Genomic DNA, 16,194 nt, shown 5'->3' on the forward strand with positions numbered 1-16,194 from the left:
ATGTCAGAGGATCAATATCATAGATTTTTTTTCTTTTGTCTAAGGCTCCATGGTGGCTCAGTAGGACGCAGTTTCTGATTTGGTGCTTATTTTAAAACTTCTATATTTTGTTTACTGTGTATTTTTGTCTTAATTTTGATATGTTAGAAATATTGTCAACCTAAATAATACAGAGAAAGATTTTCCAGAAATTAAGGTTACATAGGAATATGTATCTTGCAATGGGAATGCATGTGCAGTAAACTGTGAGTGTATTCGAAGAAGTTTAGTCAAGGGGAATTTTTTTTTTTTTACAGTAAAGCAAGGAGATTGCAGAAGATACTTTACAAACAATCCTTAGTCATAAAATCAGAACCCAGTGTGCTCAGGATTCATAGCAAGGGTGGTCCCAGTCCAAGCTTAGACAGTTGCAGTATTCTTTGTGCAAGGTTGTGGTGGCCTTTCTAGAAGATTATGGTTCTGACAGCCTTCTGTGGATAATTCTTATTCCTGGGATACCCATATGAGAATCTCTTCTTCATACTCTACCTGCCATGGGATTTACTTTCTATTTTGTTGTTGCTATTAGGATTTGGCACAATTGACACAATTTTGATTTTGATGTGTTTTATGATCTTAATTGCTGAGAAAATGGTCCCCCTTGCATTTTGCACCTGAAAGGAGTACTTTGCCTTACCCAGGGAGTCCAGCAAAGTGTTAGTAGAGGTCCCATCCTAGAATAAGGCACTAAGATTTGGAGATAGTAAATACCTTGCCCCAGTGTAGTTAATGGATGAAAAAGAGTGAGATGGGATTTAAACTCTGGTCTGACCTTAGAAAGTTGTCTTTTAATGACATTTCTGGGCTCTCTCCCATTGATCTGGTACACATCTGAAACCAGAGAGTTGACCATCTTCTAATTTTCTAAGTTCAACCTTCTGAGTCCATTAGTGAGGAAAGGCAAGCATTTACCTGTAGCTGTACAGCAGATAATTTCTGAAGGGCAATGCCAAATGTGCTGACCATGGGATTAGGGTGTGAAGAGGGAAGGTGGCTCCTTCCAGACCATGTCTACATCTGATGGAACCTCCTTCTTAGCCTTTATCTCAGGTCCATCCAATTGGCTCCTCATGGCCTTGTTCCAGGCTTTATGTGTCCCCACAAGATCCCCAGTTTACCACTGTGGATGGAATCCATGCAGAGGGGCTAAGGAAACAGGCTGTAGTGCTGGGATTGGGCCACTAGAGGGCATGCTTAGCCCACACTTGTGGGAGATAGCCAAGGCCTTGATGGTTTGAAGATCTTTGCAGAGCCAGAGAAATTATACAGACGTGGACTGGACAAGCCTGGGACCCTGGAGAGCCTTGGTCTCCTACCCAGGCTTCTGGGAAACAAACTTCTGTTTTATGTTTGTATTCCTCTGAGATGTTTCCAATTGGAGCTTCAACCCTTGCTTATAACCAAGGTTATAATCTACTCTGTGTATAACCTGCTCTGTAGGGCCACAACCCTCAGTCCAACATTTGCCCATTCATTCATATTCAACACATTCTGGAGTATCTACATTGGACCTTGAACCTTGTGCTGGAGGTGCTCAGAGGAACCACTGTATTTCCTCCACTCGAAGACATTTGAATCCAAGACCACCTCTGGATCTTGGAGTTTGGAAGGCCTTCAGACTCAGGCCCTTGTGGAAGGGAAGAGGCTAGGTCGTTAGGGTCCCTGCCTCTGTCCTTCTGCTCCAAGCTCTGAGCTGGCTCACAGGAAATCTCTATTCTTTCTTTTTCAGCATATGATTGTGACTTCTTTAACAAAGGTAAGTTCATCGCCCCCAAGTGGTGGTATCTCAGGGACCCGTTCACTGCCAGTACTGCTCTTTTGCCACACCAGCCCAGCTATACTGATGTGCTGCTACCCCAGAAACAGCCATGACATGGGGCTGAGGGGGGGGGGGATTCTGAGAGACGAAGAGACAGAGAGAGGGGGGGGCACACCCTGAGATACTCAGGACTTCAGTTTCCAGCAGTTTCTACAATCCCAGCATGGGGCCCAGGCCAGCCAGTTTCCCAGGAACTGGGCTCACTCAGGTCAGCTTAAGCAGGAGAGCGAAAGCCACTTGTACCGGTGTGCCAGCTCTTTGGCCTTCTTAATCCAGCTCATCAGTTCTATAGAATGTCATCTTGAGTTCCCTCAAGATTTGAGTTGCAGAACCAAATGCAAACTGCTCTTTCTGACTTGTGCCAGGGCAAAACATATGGCCTGCCAGATCTGTCTTTAAATATAGTTAAACTTGCAGGGTATCGAGATATGCTCCAGCACCTAGATTATAACTAAGGATCCAAGGGAGGTTAGTGTCCAATGTGCAAGCTACTGAGTCAGTTTAATCCCTGAGGTTGCGTGGGCAGTGGCAGGATGGTTGCCCAGAATAGTTTTCAGCACTGAACATCATCCAGTTGGGTCAAGGTCAGGCTTTGGTAGAGTTAGGTGCTTCATTGAGTCTATAGTGATGTTCTCTTTGGACTCCTAAGCCCACAGGTCCCCTCCTCTAGGTATTATCCTGCATAAGCTTGCCTATGTAAGCATAGGCCCAAGACTTTGTCCTCAGCTACTTTCTTTCTTTCTTTCTTTCTTTCTTTCTTTCTTTCTTTCTTTCTTTCTTTCTTTCTTTCTTTCTTTCTTTCTGCCAGTCCTAGGGCTTGGACTCAGGGCCTGAGCACTGTCCCTCCTGAGCACTGTCCCTGGCTTCTTTTTGCTCAAGGCTAGCACTCTGCCACTTGAGCCACAGCACCACTGCTGGCTGTTTTCTGTATATGTAGTGTTGGGGAATTGAACCCAGGGCTTCATGTATGTGAGGCAAGCACTCTTGCCACTAGTCCATATCCCCAGCCTCTCAGCTACTTTCATGATCAGGTTTTGGTTTGAGAAACATCCTTCCCCTGGAAAAAAAATATGGTAGATGGAATTGAGGAAGACAGACTGGAGACAAGGATATCCAAGGGTCTATGAGAGATAAAAGCTGGACTTGGGATCTAGTAATAATTCAGAGATACAAATCTCATCCAAATGTTAGTCCCTTGGGGCTCTATGAGTCTCCACCTCATAAAGGAATGGGTCTGTAATGGGAAAATCATAGTCCCCAGGACAAGCAGTGTCTGTCTGACTTCAGGCAAGACATTTCAGCAAGACAGCTCCAAGCAGAGTTTTTCCCCTTCTGTGGCATTTTGAGTGGCAGTAACTGGCAAAGGACAAGCTGTTTCTAGCATCCTCCACCTACCACCCACCCACCCATCAATTCCTTGCTTTGTTCTGTCAACATTTTCTGTGGTCAGGCCTTGTGGGGTGCTGGGAAGTCAGTGGTAAACGGAACCTGGTACAGGGGTGCACTGGAAAAGGTTCATACTGTCTCCCCAGCACCAACTGCGTTCCTAACTCTGCATTCAATGGCTAGTTTGAAATTGATCGCTGCTGGGAGTATTTACACCATAGAAATAAGCTAACACTGAACATTGCTGTTTTACTTATTTTTGAGAGGTTGTTGACCATTTACCAGCACAGCACTTGCCTATATGTTCTCTATCGGGGAAGACAGAGAACTCGATTCCAATTCCCATCATAGAGCTGTAAGGGTATGTGTCTGCTCCCAGAGCTGGCAGGGCGCAGAGGAGGAGGGACAATGTTTATGTGTGGCAGAAGAGGGTACAGGAGCTGACATTTGAGCTGGTTCCTAGCAATAGAGTAGGTGTTTGCCAGGCACCGAAAAGGGAAGACTATTCTGAGGGGGTGGAATGGCACGATAAAGACAGGCTAGGACAAAATGTGGCTCTTTCAAGGAAGAGAGCAAGCAAAGTTTAGTGTGGCAGGAGAGGATGGAGGGAGGCAGGGGTCCCGAGCCCCTAAATTGAAGGTAGGCTCTTTTGGATTCTACCCTGAAGGCCTTGAGGAGTGACTGGTGATTCCCAGTCAGAATGTGGCTGGGAAAGTGACTCAGGAAGCCTGAGGAAGGCAATGGAGGGTCAGGACACATCCAAAGCAGCAAGCTCAGTTATAAGGCTGTTATCATCATCTGGAAAACACATGCTCCATTTCAGTATCTACCCATAAGTTCAGAAATCCCCAAAATACAAAAGTGCATTGGGCCCTGGCCTCCTGGCCTTCATCCCTCTACCCATGGTGGGCCAAGACCAGGTATGATGAGACAGGTGTAGAGAGATGTTTGAGGCCTTCCCAGGATTCTTGTGGAATGATTCAGTCACTCTGTAGAGAGCCATTTTCCTGCAGCAAATGCCAGCCTGCTGGTTCCTCCCACTTCCTTCTCATGGACATCAGTGTCTCTGGGGCCTGGCATAAGAAGCCACTAAGAGTCCTTTCCTGACACCTCCTCTCTCCTCTAAATCTGATGGGGTGGAACAGGTGGGATGAATGTGGGGGTTCTGACTGAGCTCTTCTCTCCAGCACTAGGTAAGGGCCCCTATCAGCTGTCCAGCGTGGCGGCTGGTGGTGCCCTGGTGGTCATGAAGGTGCTGGGAAATGACATAGCCCTAGTGAGGGCAAAGGATGTGGCTCCAGGAGACATTGTGAGCTTCTTGCTGACAGCTGCTCTGTACAAGGCCAAGGTCCACGGTAAGGACCACTCGGGCCCTAGTCCAGCTCATTTGGGAAGGAGAGGGGCAGGTGCTAGAGGAGGAGAGAGGGTGCTGAAACCTAAGCCATCTACTGAGCCTGGAGGAATGAGGGCTCCAATAGGTGCTTATCTCCCAGTTCAGCCTGGGCTTCTGGGACAGTTGTTTAGCATCGATGAAGAAAAGAGATACTTTCCATCTTCCTCCCCAATACCAGGGAGGCCAAGGCCAGATGTGTCTTTCTTTATACCTTGTGTTGTGCAACTTCTATGTTTTAACAGAGTGGCAACTCCTCCTCCCTTTTGCCCTTACTCCTTCACCTTTTCCTCATCTTGTTCCTTGTTCCTTCCTCTCTTCTCACCTATAGCCCTCTCCTTCCTGCCTACTTCCCTCTCTCTCTTTATTAAGCCATAATCTCATGCCAGACACAGAGCTGGGCACAGGAATCTGGGATGGATGAGGCACAGTCCCTGTTCAGCATCAGTCTCAGTCCCACAGGGAGGGTAGCCGAAGGCTTCACAACACCCAAGAGAACACTAGGGGGAGCCCCTAAGATAGTCTTAGGGAGCCAGCAGAAGCTTCTTGGAATAAATGATATTCCCCTGAGGGGTAAGAAGGACAAGAAAGGGACTTCGCTAAGCTCAGGAGTGGGCACTGAGGAGCCATGGAAGGGCTATAAGAAGGGAAAGGACACCTGACTCCTGCCCCGCCCCAGGTGAGCCAAGGTTTCCATTCTCAGTAGTGCAAGTTCTCAGAAGAGAATGGCAGGCAGAAGTACATGGCTGCACAAGGAACCTGGGAGTGAAGAACCAAGACCCAACCACAGGAAGGTCAGAAGTCTTTGGCTCCAAGATAACACTTCCTGCTTAGTTAGTTCTGAGCCCCAGACCCATGTGGGGCTGTTCTTCTTTCAGTGTTGTATTCCGGAGTATGTACTGGCATTCCTGTAGCTCCATGGACATACTAAGACAGAAACCCCAAGTCACCTGGCCTCAGAGAACTTGTCATGGAAAGGACTGCCCACCCAAGGCTCTCTGTCATCATCTGGCCTGGGTCTCATGAGCTCAGCAAGGGCCCGGGCTGTCCTGTGCCATACCTAGGGTATTCAATAGCAAAAGAAAAGGTGAGATCCCGGAGTCTACATAGAGGATGGGCTTTGAGGGATAGGAAAGATGGTGATGGAAAGAAATAGGGAGCAAGAAGTGACGTGGGGGGTCATTGAAACTTGGCAAATAGCCAAAGCCCAGCTTCTCTCCCATGTCTGACAGAATGTGCCTCTTTTGGGGAAGCCATATCTGTTTGCTTAATTACTGCTGAATCTTGAGCATGTAGAATAGCAGCAGGTCCAGGGAATGCAGAAGTGGGGGAGCTAGGGTTACCATGGACTAGTCACCAAGAGAGCGGAAATATCCCAGCCTGTTGCCCAGCTCCAACTCTGGACCCTCTTTTTGGCACTGACCTTATTCACATGGCTCTGCAGACCCGGATGTGGTATCCCTGGAAGCAGCAGACAGACCCAACTTCTTCCTCCATGTCACAGCCAATGGGTCTTTAGAACTGGCTAAGTGGCAGGGCAGTGAAACCTTCCACAACCACGCCTCCTTCTCACTGCATCGAGGGACATGGCAGGCAGGCCTGGTGGCCCTGGAGTCCCTGGCAAAACCTGGCTTCTTCTTCCACGTGTCTGGCCTGGGACTGGCCTTGCGGCTGTATGAGCACACAGAGGCCTTCCGCCAGGGCACACTCTTCCATCTTCTGGGTAAGTGACCACCCTGCCATCACCCTCAGCACTTCATCCTTCCCTCTACACAACTGTTCTTCCTGCCATCTTCCTCACTGCCTTCAGTGGTCCCACCTATAGGACCAACGGTGGCTTGTCCTCCATATTGGCAGGCCAGGGAGCCCTAATGGTGTGGGTTGGGGCCTAGGCAATTTCCTGGGTCCTGATTAATGCCCCAGGCCTCAGGCCAATTCCACGGTCTAAAAATACATGGCCTTTGTGGAAGTGTGGGTAGAAGTGGCCATGGTAGCCTGTGGCTCAGATTTCTTGCCGAAGGGGCTCATGTCTGACCCATGAATTTAAAGACTATCCACTGGAGCACCAGGGCTGAGCAGCCAGAAGCTCCATCTCTCCATGTGGGGCTCAGGCCCCCAGGCAGTGAAAGGGTTAACTACCTGATCTTTCCAGTTGTGGCTAGGGACTATTCTCTTTTGCTTGGTGAGTCTGTCCCCAAAATGTGGATCTTCGTCTCAGTCCTGGAGGGGCCATGCTTACACTCCATGCTAATGTACTGAGTCCCCTAGTGACAGATTAAAACCAGTGAGGACAGCAGAACTGCTATGGCTTCCATTGGGAGACACCCAGGAAGGGTGGAATAAGCCCAGACTGTAAAGCTTGGGCTCAAATTCTGACCTTGTTGTTTGACACTGGAGGAGAACACTCATCTCAACTCTGTAAATTTACCTGTAAAATGGGAATCTTCACCTTGGAAGGATATTGTGAGGATTGATGACTTTTGCAGGCCATTCTCTGGGCAGGACATAGAGTAAATGCTCCAAGAAGCCAGTCTTTGCTTCGGATCTCCAAGCTCTTTGAAAAACAGGTGTCTGTAGTCAGCAGCAGCTGGGAGATCAGGGTGCCTCGAAGGGACTCCTGAGGTGCCACTGCTTCCTCTGGCCTCCATGGGATGGCTGCACTACCCACTCTAGCTGTGGTGTAGACTGTTACTTGGGCATCATAGTCTGGAATCTGGTCTACTTCATCAAATCTAATCTCCACACCTCAAAGGCCATAGACCTCTCCTCATGTATCCAGGGCCTCTTTTGAGAACATCTTCAAAAGTTTATTTCCCCTCCATTATTTCTGTTTCCTCCTCTGTAAGCTGGGAATAATGTCTGCTTTAGAGGATGATGAAGAGGATTGAGGAGTGGATACAGTGAGTGGTATGGGGCAGCACTCGGTGTCTTTGTTGTTGTTATTACCATTAGTCCAGCAACCAGAGGCAGCAAGAGCCGTGTTCACAGAGCACCAGATCCTACAGCAGGGAGACACCCCTGGGAACAGAGGGTGGAGCTTAAAGACGAAAGCCTCCCTCATCTGTCAGGGCCATCCTCACAGGAGAGCCTTGTGTTCAGAAAGGAACAGCTCTCCAGATGCTCGTTCCACCTCTCAAGGGAGAGCCTCTTGCCACCATGGAAGTCTGCAATGGGCCTGCCAGAAGCAGGCAAGGGGAGGTGACAGGGATACAGGGAATCCTAGGACCGACATCTCAGATGGGCAGGGCAAATGAGAGACTTGGGGAGAGATCAGAAGTCTCTTCAGCCAGTCCTCGAAACCCACCCCCACCCAAGCCAGATCCATGCCCGACTTTCCTGAGTCTCAACCCTATGCCAAGCTCACATCATTAGCATCCCCAAGCACTGACCCCAGCCATCATGAATACAGTCCCCTAGGTTTGGCTTTTTACCCTTTCTCTGCCTGAGTCCTGTTGTCCCTTCTGTAGGGCAGGGAGGACATGGGGGTGAGTGGGGATAACCTCTGTGCTCTGACATCTGGTATCTGGCCCAGAGCTGGTGGCTAGTCATGCTCAGTCCAGAGACTCTGGGGTGGGTCACCTTTCTAGATGCTAAGCCCTCAGGAGCTGCCTACCCCATCTGTGAGTGGCGCTACGATGCCTGTGCCAGCCCCTGCTTCCAAACCTGCCGGGACCCCCAGGCAGCCAGCTGTCAGGATGTGCCCAGGTGAGAGCCAGGGGACTGTGAGCATGGAGTCAAGGTGTGTTCACCAATGTGTTGTGCACAACTGTATTCACACATGGGCTTGTCTGTAGTCTGGGAGCATGTGCGTGAGTTTACACGAAGGCACCTCACATGTCTATGTATGAGTGCTTAATGTGTTGCACATACCCACCACATATATGTGGATAGATGAATGTAGATATGCATATGGTTGAGCCTTATGTGTGTTTGTGTACAGCTATGCCTGGGTTGTATACAGCTGTACATGTGTACACATGTGAGCTACATGGAAAAAAACGGCGATATGTACAGTTGTATATGTGAATGAGGGTATGCATACTAATGTTTGTGAGTCTCTGTGAATGTGTGTGTATGGATAGATACACAGATGGACTGAGGGACAGAGGGATGGATGGGTGTGTCACTATTTTGGCAACCTGCAGGATTAGAGGGAGATGTGAGGGTGTGTGTAATGCGCCTAGGATATGCACAAATGTACTCATTATCATATCTTATTCAGGTCTGTCTCTCTCAGGGGAGGGAGTTTTGTGTAGCATACACATCTGAGTATGGGTGCTCTTGTGGAAATATGTGACAGGGCCTCGATTGAGGTTCATGACAGAGTGCTTGTGATGTATATGTGCACATGCACACACAGTGTTGGTGTTCTATCCAGTTTTAAAGGAGTGACCAGCTCTCTATTCTAGGCCACTAACTGGGGTCCATGCTCTATCCTCAGGGTAGAAGGATGTGTCCCTGTGTGCCCTGCTCCCAAGGTCCTGGATGAAGTTACACAGAGATGTGTCTACCGGCAGGACTGTAAGTGGCCTGGATTCCTCCAGGTGCCCAGAGTGTCATTGAGTTGTCATGCCCAGAGCCCCAGGACTGGAGCTCAAGGGTCAGTCTGGTCTTTGGGAAAGAGAATACTTCCAAGTGGGCTTCACTGTTTATGTGCACTCATTTCACAGAGAGGAAAAATGAGGCCCCGGGTGGGGACAGGACTAGTTCAGGGTCTTATGCTGAGTAGGCAGGCAGCCAGACTTGGAGGTGATGCTTCTTGGCTCCAGATTCAGGATTCCAGGCTTAGGGAAGAGTCCAGACCTGCTAACTTCTCTGAAACCCCCAAGGCCAAAGGACAGAATCCCCTGACTGTTCGGCCATGGGAGGCTTGTCTTTCCTTGTCAGGGTGCCAGGTCTCCAGCTCTCACCTCAGTCCTACCCAGCCATGATGTCCAAAGGCAGCCACCACCCCATCTGAGCCTGTTCTCTTGTCTGCCTCAGGTGTAGAGCCAACGGTTTGGATTCCCACAGAGGCACCTGGCAACAAGACCTTGGCATCCAGTCAAGTCCTGAGCACTCTCAGTGACAAGCAGCTGCAGCCTCCACTGGACACAACCAGGGCCCCCAGTCACGAGCCTGCCCTCACCCCAACCATCCCCTTTACCTCAGCCTCAAACCCACCAATGGCAGCCACCAAAGGGTCAATGCTGGCCTCAGGTCCCACCAAGCCTGCCCTGCAGCATCTGACAGGGTTCACTGTGTCCAATCTCCCTGCCCACCCCACAGAGGCCCCTGGCAGCAAGGGAGTGACCACCACCTTCCGGGCAACCTCCCACCTCCTGGAATCCTCGTCTCATCCCATGTTGATGCACACACCCACACCTGGCATGTTATCAGGAGCCACGGAGACAACCAAGGTGACCATGACCTTTGCAGGGAGCCACAATGTCACAGTTTCCTCCCGATCATCCCCTGTACCTCGCTTCCCATTTGTGACCAAAGCTGTGACAGTCCCAGCTCGTGGCTCTTTGCCTGTTAGGACAACGCTCCTGCAGCCCTCCTTGCCAGCAAGTTCCTCCTCCAAGCCTGTGGCTTCCCCTGGAGTTACCTCCAGCTCTGCCACCTCCTCGAGGTCCCACAAATCCTTGCTGACATCTGCAGTGACTAAGGTTATGAACAAGACAGGGATGCCCCAGCCCACCCAGGCCCGAGCCTTTCAAGTCCCAGTAGCCCCCTGGCCATGGCGAGTGCAGCTGCAGCTTGGGCTCCTGTCAGCCCTCTTGTCACCAAGGGCATGGAGGTGTTGTCATCCACAGAGAAGGGAGAGCTTGAGCACAGCCATCCTGTGGGAATGCCAGTGTCCTCACATGCAAGCCCAGTCCCCACTGCCCTGCCCCATCCAGCCCAACATACTACCGTAGCCACCAGGCCTCCAACTCTGCTCCCAGGGACCTCAGCTGCTGCTGGCCCATCCACAGTTGCTCACGGCGTGGGGGCTACAGCTTTAGGGTCTCTGGAATCAACTCGTCCATCCCAGCTCCTCTCTGGCCTGCCTCCTGACACCAGCCTGCCCCTGGCCAAAGTGGGCACATCTGCTCCAGCGGCCACACTCGGCTCCAAAGGCTCTGTTCTCACCCCTCCACTTCAGCCGCAGGCCACATCTCTGGCGGTGGCCACAATTCCCCCTGCTCAGACACTGAGCCCAGCAGTGCCTCTCACCCCAGCTGTGATAGCTCAGGTGCACCCACCCAGCCATGTGACACCCCAGGTAACAGGCACAGCACCAAGTCTCCTTTTGGCAACCACACTGCCAACTTCTGGAGTCATGGCCATGCCTGCAGGGGCAGCTCCCACAGTATCTATTGCCTCACGCAAGAGCACCACCCAGAAAATGGCCATTCTTTCTAAGCAAGTATCCCTGCCCACTTCCCTCTATAGCTCTGTCCAAGGCAGATCCACTGAGCTCACACCTACTGTACGCCACACTGTTGCCCCCCTGGTGACAAAAGCTGAGGGCCCTTGGGCTGGCACTGTGCCAGTGGTGCCTACATCCTATCCCTTGAGCCACTCCTCAGCCAGGACAGCCTCCCGGGAAAGCTCTCTAGTTCTGCTGCCTCAGCTGGTGGAAGCCCATGGGACCTCAGCAGGACCCCAACCCCCAGAAGAGCCAGTGGGCGAGGCCACCACAGAACAGTCTGGACGCTCCGCACCAGCCCAGGGCATCGCACAAGGGTCAGCAGAGGCCTTTGTGACTTCCATGGAGGCGAATGCATCTGCCAGCTGTGTTGTGAGTGACTTGCAGGTTTATGCCTATCTGTAGACCCTCCCTCCATACCTGCCCATCCCTGACACACTGAGGTGGGCAGAGCACACATGTTCTCAGGCAGCCTCTGTCTCCTCACAGCTTCTAGGCTGCAAGATGGAGATGCAGCATTGGTCTCTATCTCTGTCCCAAGCTTCTGGTGCCTGAGAATTTCACTAGGCTTCTCTGAATCCTGAAAGCACAGAAATATCCCTCCCTGTCCATCTGGGCCTGAGGGGCTAATCAGATGACTTGATATGGCACCTAAGGTGTGACAATGACCATGTGCCACTGAGTGTGTATTTGTGTCTTGAGTATCTACTATAAGACTATGCACACACTGTTGTACTTACACATTAGACAAAGTAAATGCTAATGTATCTATATGTTTTGGTGGGTAGGTACTGCGTGGTGTGACATTCTTTGTATGTATCCTTACATGAAATCAAGAAGGAGTGTGTTCGTGGATGCGTGTGTGGGGATGCTTGGGTGTCTGTGAGCATGACCTAATGTGTCTGCAAGTTTGTGTACGTGAGGCTTTCAGCCCAGATATGAAGAGGTCTCAGAGAATCTGATCCTTAGTTCCCAATCTCAGTCCCAAGCCCTTGACGGTTCGGCAGACACGTGAGGTAAGGGAACCATTCCCCAGTAATTCTTACCTCAAGGTCATCCGCCCTGCTAGGACCTGCAATATTCCAGCTGATGGGGAGAAGCTGGTGCTAGCTGTGATATTCTTTCTCCTCTCTGTGTCCTAGCCCATTGCTGAGCAGGACTGCGTCCGCCATATTTGTCTAGAAGGCCAGCTGATCCGTGTGAACCAATCCCAGCACTGTCCTCAGGGTGCTGCACGCCTTCATTGTGGGGTCCTAGGCCTTGCTGTTCGGGTGGGTGGAGATCGCTGTTGCCCCATCTGGGAGTGTGCCTGTGAGTTGTAGAGTCAGCTGGAATCTTTGTATCCTCCACCCTTTGTATCTTACCCAGTGTAACACCTACCACTGATTTGTATGCTACCCTGCCTTCCTCCCCACGGGACTTGTTATCCCAGGGTGACCCTTGACCTGGCATATTCCCTACCCTCTTGAGCTCTGACCCTGTAAGATACTTGATCTAAGAGAACCTCCAACTTCAAGGCCTCTGAAGCAGCCATGAAAAGGCCCAGGCATCTGCCCATCTTCCTAGGTGGTCTTGGCCTTGGATTTATCGGCTTATTCTCATACCTTGTCTTCACCCCAGGCCGATGCTCAATCTTTCCTGACTTGAGCTTTGTGACCTTTGATGGAAGCCACGTGGCCCTGTTCAAGGAAGCCATCTACATCCTCAGCCAGAGCGCAGATGAAATGATCACTGTCCATGTCCTGGATTGCAAAAGTGCCAACCTGGCAAGTACACCTTGCTTTTTTCTCTGTTAGGACCTGTGCATTAATGAAGGTTTACAGGGGGAGATTGGGAAGTACTCTGACTTTGACAGGGCCAGGGCTGAGATGTGAAAGCCCCTACAGAGACAGTCCTTTTGTCTCCTAGGAGTCCTCTGGAATGGTCATAACCTCCCTGCTTCAGGCTGGATGACATGGGGAAAGAGTTTTGTAGAGCACAAGTTCCCAGCCATTCCTAGGGCCTCTTGCACCATTCCCAGCCCATTGCCAGATTTATAGATTCCTGTGGGTTGGCACTGGAGTATGGAGGAACTGGGAGGCCACTCTAATGTGTCCCTTGTGGTCATATGTGCCAGCTGTAGGAGATTGCTTGCTAAGATGGCCCACTGAACAAGCCTACCTGCCTACTTTCCTTCCTCCCCTCCCCCCCTCCCCTCCCCTCCCCTCCCCTCCCCCCCCCTCCCCTCCCCTTCCCTTCCCTTCCCTTCCCTTTTTCTGGGCTGGCATGCAGTCAGGTGGAATCAGAAGTGTTCTATGGGATTCTGTGTGTCATCGTCCCAGCCCTTTGATTGTGCTTACACACTTGCACTCTCACTTAGATACAGCAGGTTTCTGGGTTGATAAGGCTGGGCTCTTTCTGCAGGGACACTTGAACTGGCCCCCATTCTGTCTGGTGATACTGAATGTGACTCATCTGGCCCATCAGATTACCATCGATCGCTTCAACAGGAAGGTGAATATCTTTTGGCCTCTAGGGAAGGGTAACAGTCATCTAGAAACATGCTAACCAAGTTATGATTGGGGAAATCCTCTTTTAAAGATGCAAAACTAGATTTAATTTGAATGTACCCCTTCTGACATTAGAATCAGGATGGGTACCAGGAGGGAAATTGTGATATGAAGTTAGTATGATATGACAAGAGACAGTAGTCTTCAATAATTACCGTTAAATGGTCTCACATTTATTATTTTCATAAAAGTATATGGCCATGTTAATTCATTACTAGGGGACTAGTAATGTCACTGGGCTGTGTAAGTGTGAGAGGGTAAATGTGAACCTATGCAAAGCTGGACAGATGGTGTACAGAATCCCACAGAACAGCTCTGATTCCATCTGACTTCATGCAAGCCTAGAACTAGGAAGAACAGGACCACAGGACATTAAAGCCACCTCAAGTCAAGAGGATGGAATGTCCAGCAACAGATTACCCCATGTGGAGTTCCATCCCAACAGGGCTAGAGGGACATAATTGTCTTCTCTTCAGGTCTCAAAGTGATTACTTTCCCCCTATACTTGAGCTGAGACCTATACTTTCCTGTTGGAATCTTCTCTTAATTTCTTCATATAAAGTCATCAAGCCAGAGCTCTCAGAAACAGAGCTCTGGAAAATGGGAGATTAAGCAAAATCTTTTTTGTGATTCATACTTCTTTATTTTTCTACTTTAAAAAGTAAGGTCTGGGTCTAGTTTATATCCAAAATTTCATCTTTTTAAACATATAATTCTGTAAGTTTTAACAAACATGTACAGCTACATAAGCATCACCACACTTATGATGCAGGATAATTTCCCCCTTAATTTAGGTGAATCTCACTATAGATTCTGGTTTAGGTCACATGACATTCTGAAAATAGCAAAGGTAGGGAAAGAAGATAGTGGTTATCAGTAGTCAGGAAGAAGTAGACAATATTGATACTAATAACTTGTGTCTTCTCTCTGATTTGCTGACTAGATGTTTATAAACTTTATTGTTGCTCATGAAGAATGAAATAAAAATGAGTAAAATTCCAAGGAGAAATCAATAGGTCATAGTTTTTCCCTTGTTGTTTTTATGCTTTCTATTTCATTTATTCCTGCTCATATCTTTATTACATTAGTTCTGTTTCTTGTGGGCTTAGTTTACCGATCTTTTTGTAGTTTATTAAAATGGGAGTCAAGGTCACTGATTAGAGAACTTTGGACTTTTTTCCAGTGTAAGTATTTAATGCTATAATTTTTTTAAAGTACAGATTTAGCTGTATCTTACAAGTTTTGACATAATGTGCCTGAAACAGCCTGGCACAAAGGAGGTGACGTATTTGCCAGATGATGGACGGATAAGTGAACAAAAAAATAGATGGATAGATGGCTGGTTGGATGGACAGACAGGGAGACAGATGGACAAGTTGTGCTCACACTGAACTCCCTATCCCTCAAGGTGACCATGGATTCCCAGGCTGTGTGGCCACCTGTAAGCAGGTATGGGTTCAGAATTGAGGATACAGGCCACATGTATGTGGTCCAGACACCCTCAAACCTCCAGATCCAGTGGCTCCACAGCTCAGGACTCATGATCCTGGAGGCTAGCAAAGCCAGCAAAGGCCAAGGCCGTGGCCTATGTGGTGAGGTGGGACCCAGCTGGGGGAGGGGAGTGCTTCCTGGGCCCATCTCCGCCACCAGACATAGTTCCTTTGGGCAAGAAAAAAAAGGGCTAGGATAGGGTACCAGGCCAAGATTGGACCAATAGAGTCTCCAGGGCAGAGAGATCTCCTTGCTGTCTTGTTCCCGAGCTGAAGCTGCTAGCAAGGAGATAGTGCAGGACTCTAACCTTAGCCAGCTGTCACTTCAGCCAGGTTTATCTGTCAGCTTCCTCGAAAGCCTCTTAAGGCCAGATAATCCTTCCTGTCTGTGTGTGCCTGAGCCTTGTCAAAGAATTCCCATACTCTGAGCTCACTTTCTCCAGGTCATCTACACAACAGCTTTGGGAGGTGGTTCTTATCCCCATTAAACCAAAGAGAGGAATCTCAGAGAGGTCAAGTGCCTGTCTAAGGATGTATGGCAGAACTGTCACAACATGCAGAACTAGTGCTCTTCAGACCATGGATGATCTCAGAGAGCATGCCCTAAGAGACGGCATGTGTTTGGCTAAGAAAAAGGGGTGCAGGAGAAAGTCTGAGTGTGACTGTTGCTTGTTACAGGATACTCCATGCAGACTGCAATGATCACGATGATGGGGGATGTGGGAACATTGACACACACACACACACACACACACACACACACAGCCTCCATCCTTCACCTGAACCCACTGTGTTCATTCACATCCATGTCCCTGTTTTCAGAATGTCCTGTACACATTGCACTCACACATGAGAGTTAGTATGCTTGTTCAGTCACTGGGGACAGAATTGTAAGCGAATTGGTTTATTTAGCTTCCATTCTTATCGATACACTTGTCCTCTCTCACATGCACATACTCTAGCAGCATAGCCATGTTGTTCATTTCTAGTCTACTCTGTTCATCTCTAGCAACAAGCACCGTGGCCAGGAGTACTCTGGCAAGCCAACTCATCCATAGGATACTTTTGTGATGATCCTTGGTGACTCAAAACCAAGACCCCAAATGTGTCCATTGAAACAGTTA

The 16,194-nt window shown here is 49.4% G+C and overlaps 1 protein-coding gene across 1 annotated transcript in view; it reads left to right on the top strand.

Annotated features, from left to right (window-relative positions):
• Otog (otogelin) overlaps positions 1 to 16,194 on the top strand; it is a 62,288-nt gene that overhangs the window by 32,572 nt on the left and 13,522 nt on the right. Inside the window, 11 exon segments of the mRNA XM_048361288.1 lie at positions 1,769 to 1,795; positions 4,432 to 4,599; positions 6,079 to 6,357; positions 8,222 to 8,339; positions 9,076 to 9,155; positions 9,618 to 10,322; positions 10,325 to 11,403; positions 12,174 to 12,342; positions 12,652 to 12,797; positions 13,435 to 13,524; positions 14,989 to 15,172. Of these exon segments, the coding sequence (XP_048217245.1) occupies positions 1,769 to 1,795; positions 4,432 to 4,599; positions 6,079 to 6,357; positions 8,222 to 8,339; positions 9,076 to 9,155; positions 9,618 to 10,322; positions 10,325 to 11,403; positions 12,174 to 12,342; positions 12,652 to 12,797; positions 13,435 to 13,524; positions 14,989 to 15,172 (3,045 nt within the window).

The sequence above is a fragment of the Perognathus longimembris genome, chromosome 13 (assembly GCF_023159225.1).
Source record: "Perognathus longimembris pacificus isolate PPM17 chromosome 13, ASM2315922v1, whole genome shotgun sequence".
NCBI lineage: Eukaryota > Metazoa > Chordata > Mammalia > Rodentia > Heteromyidae > Perognathus > Perognathus longimembris.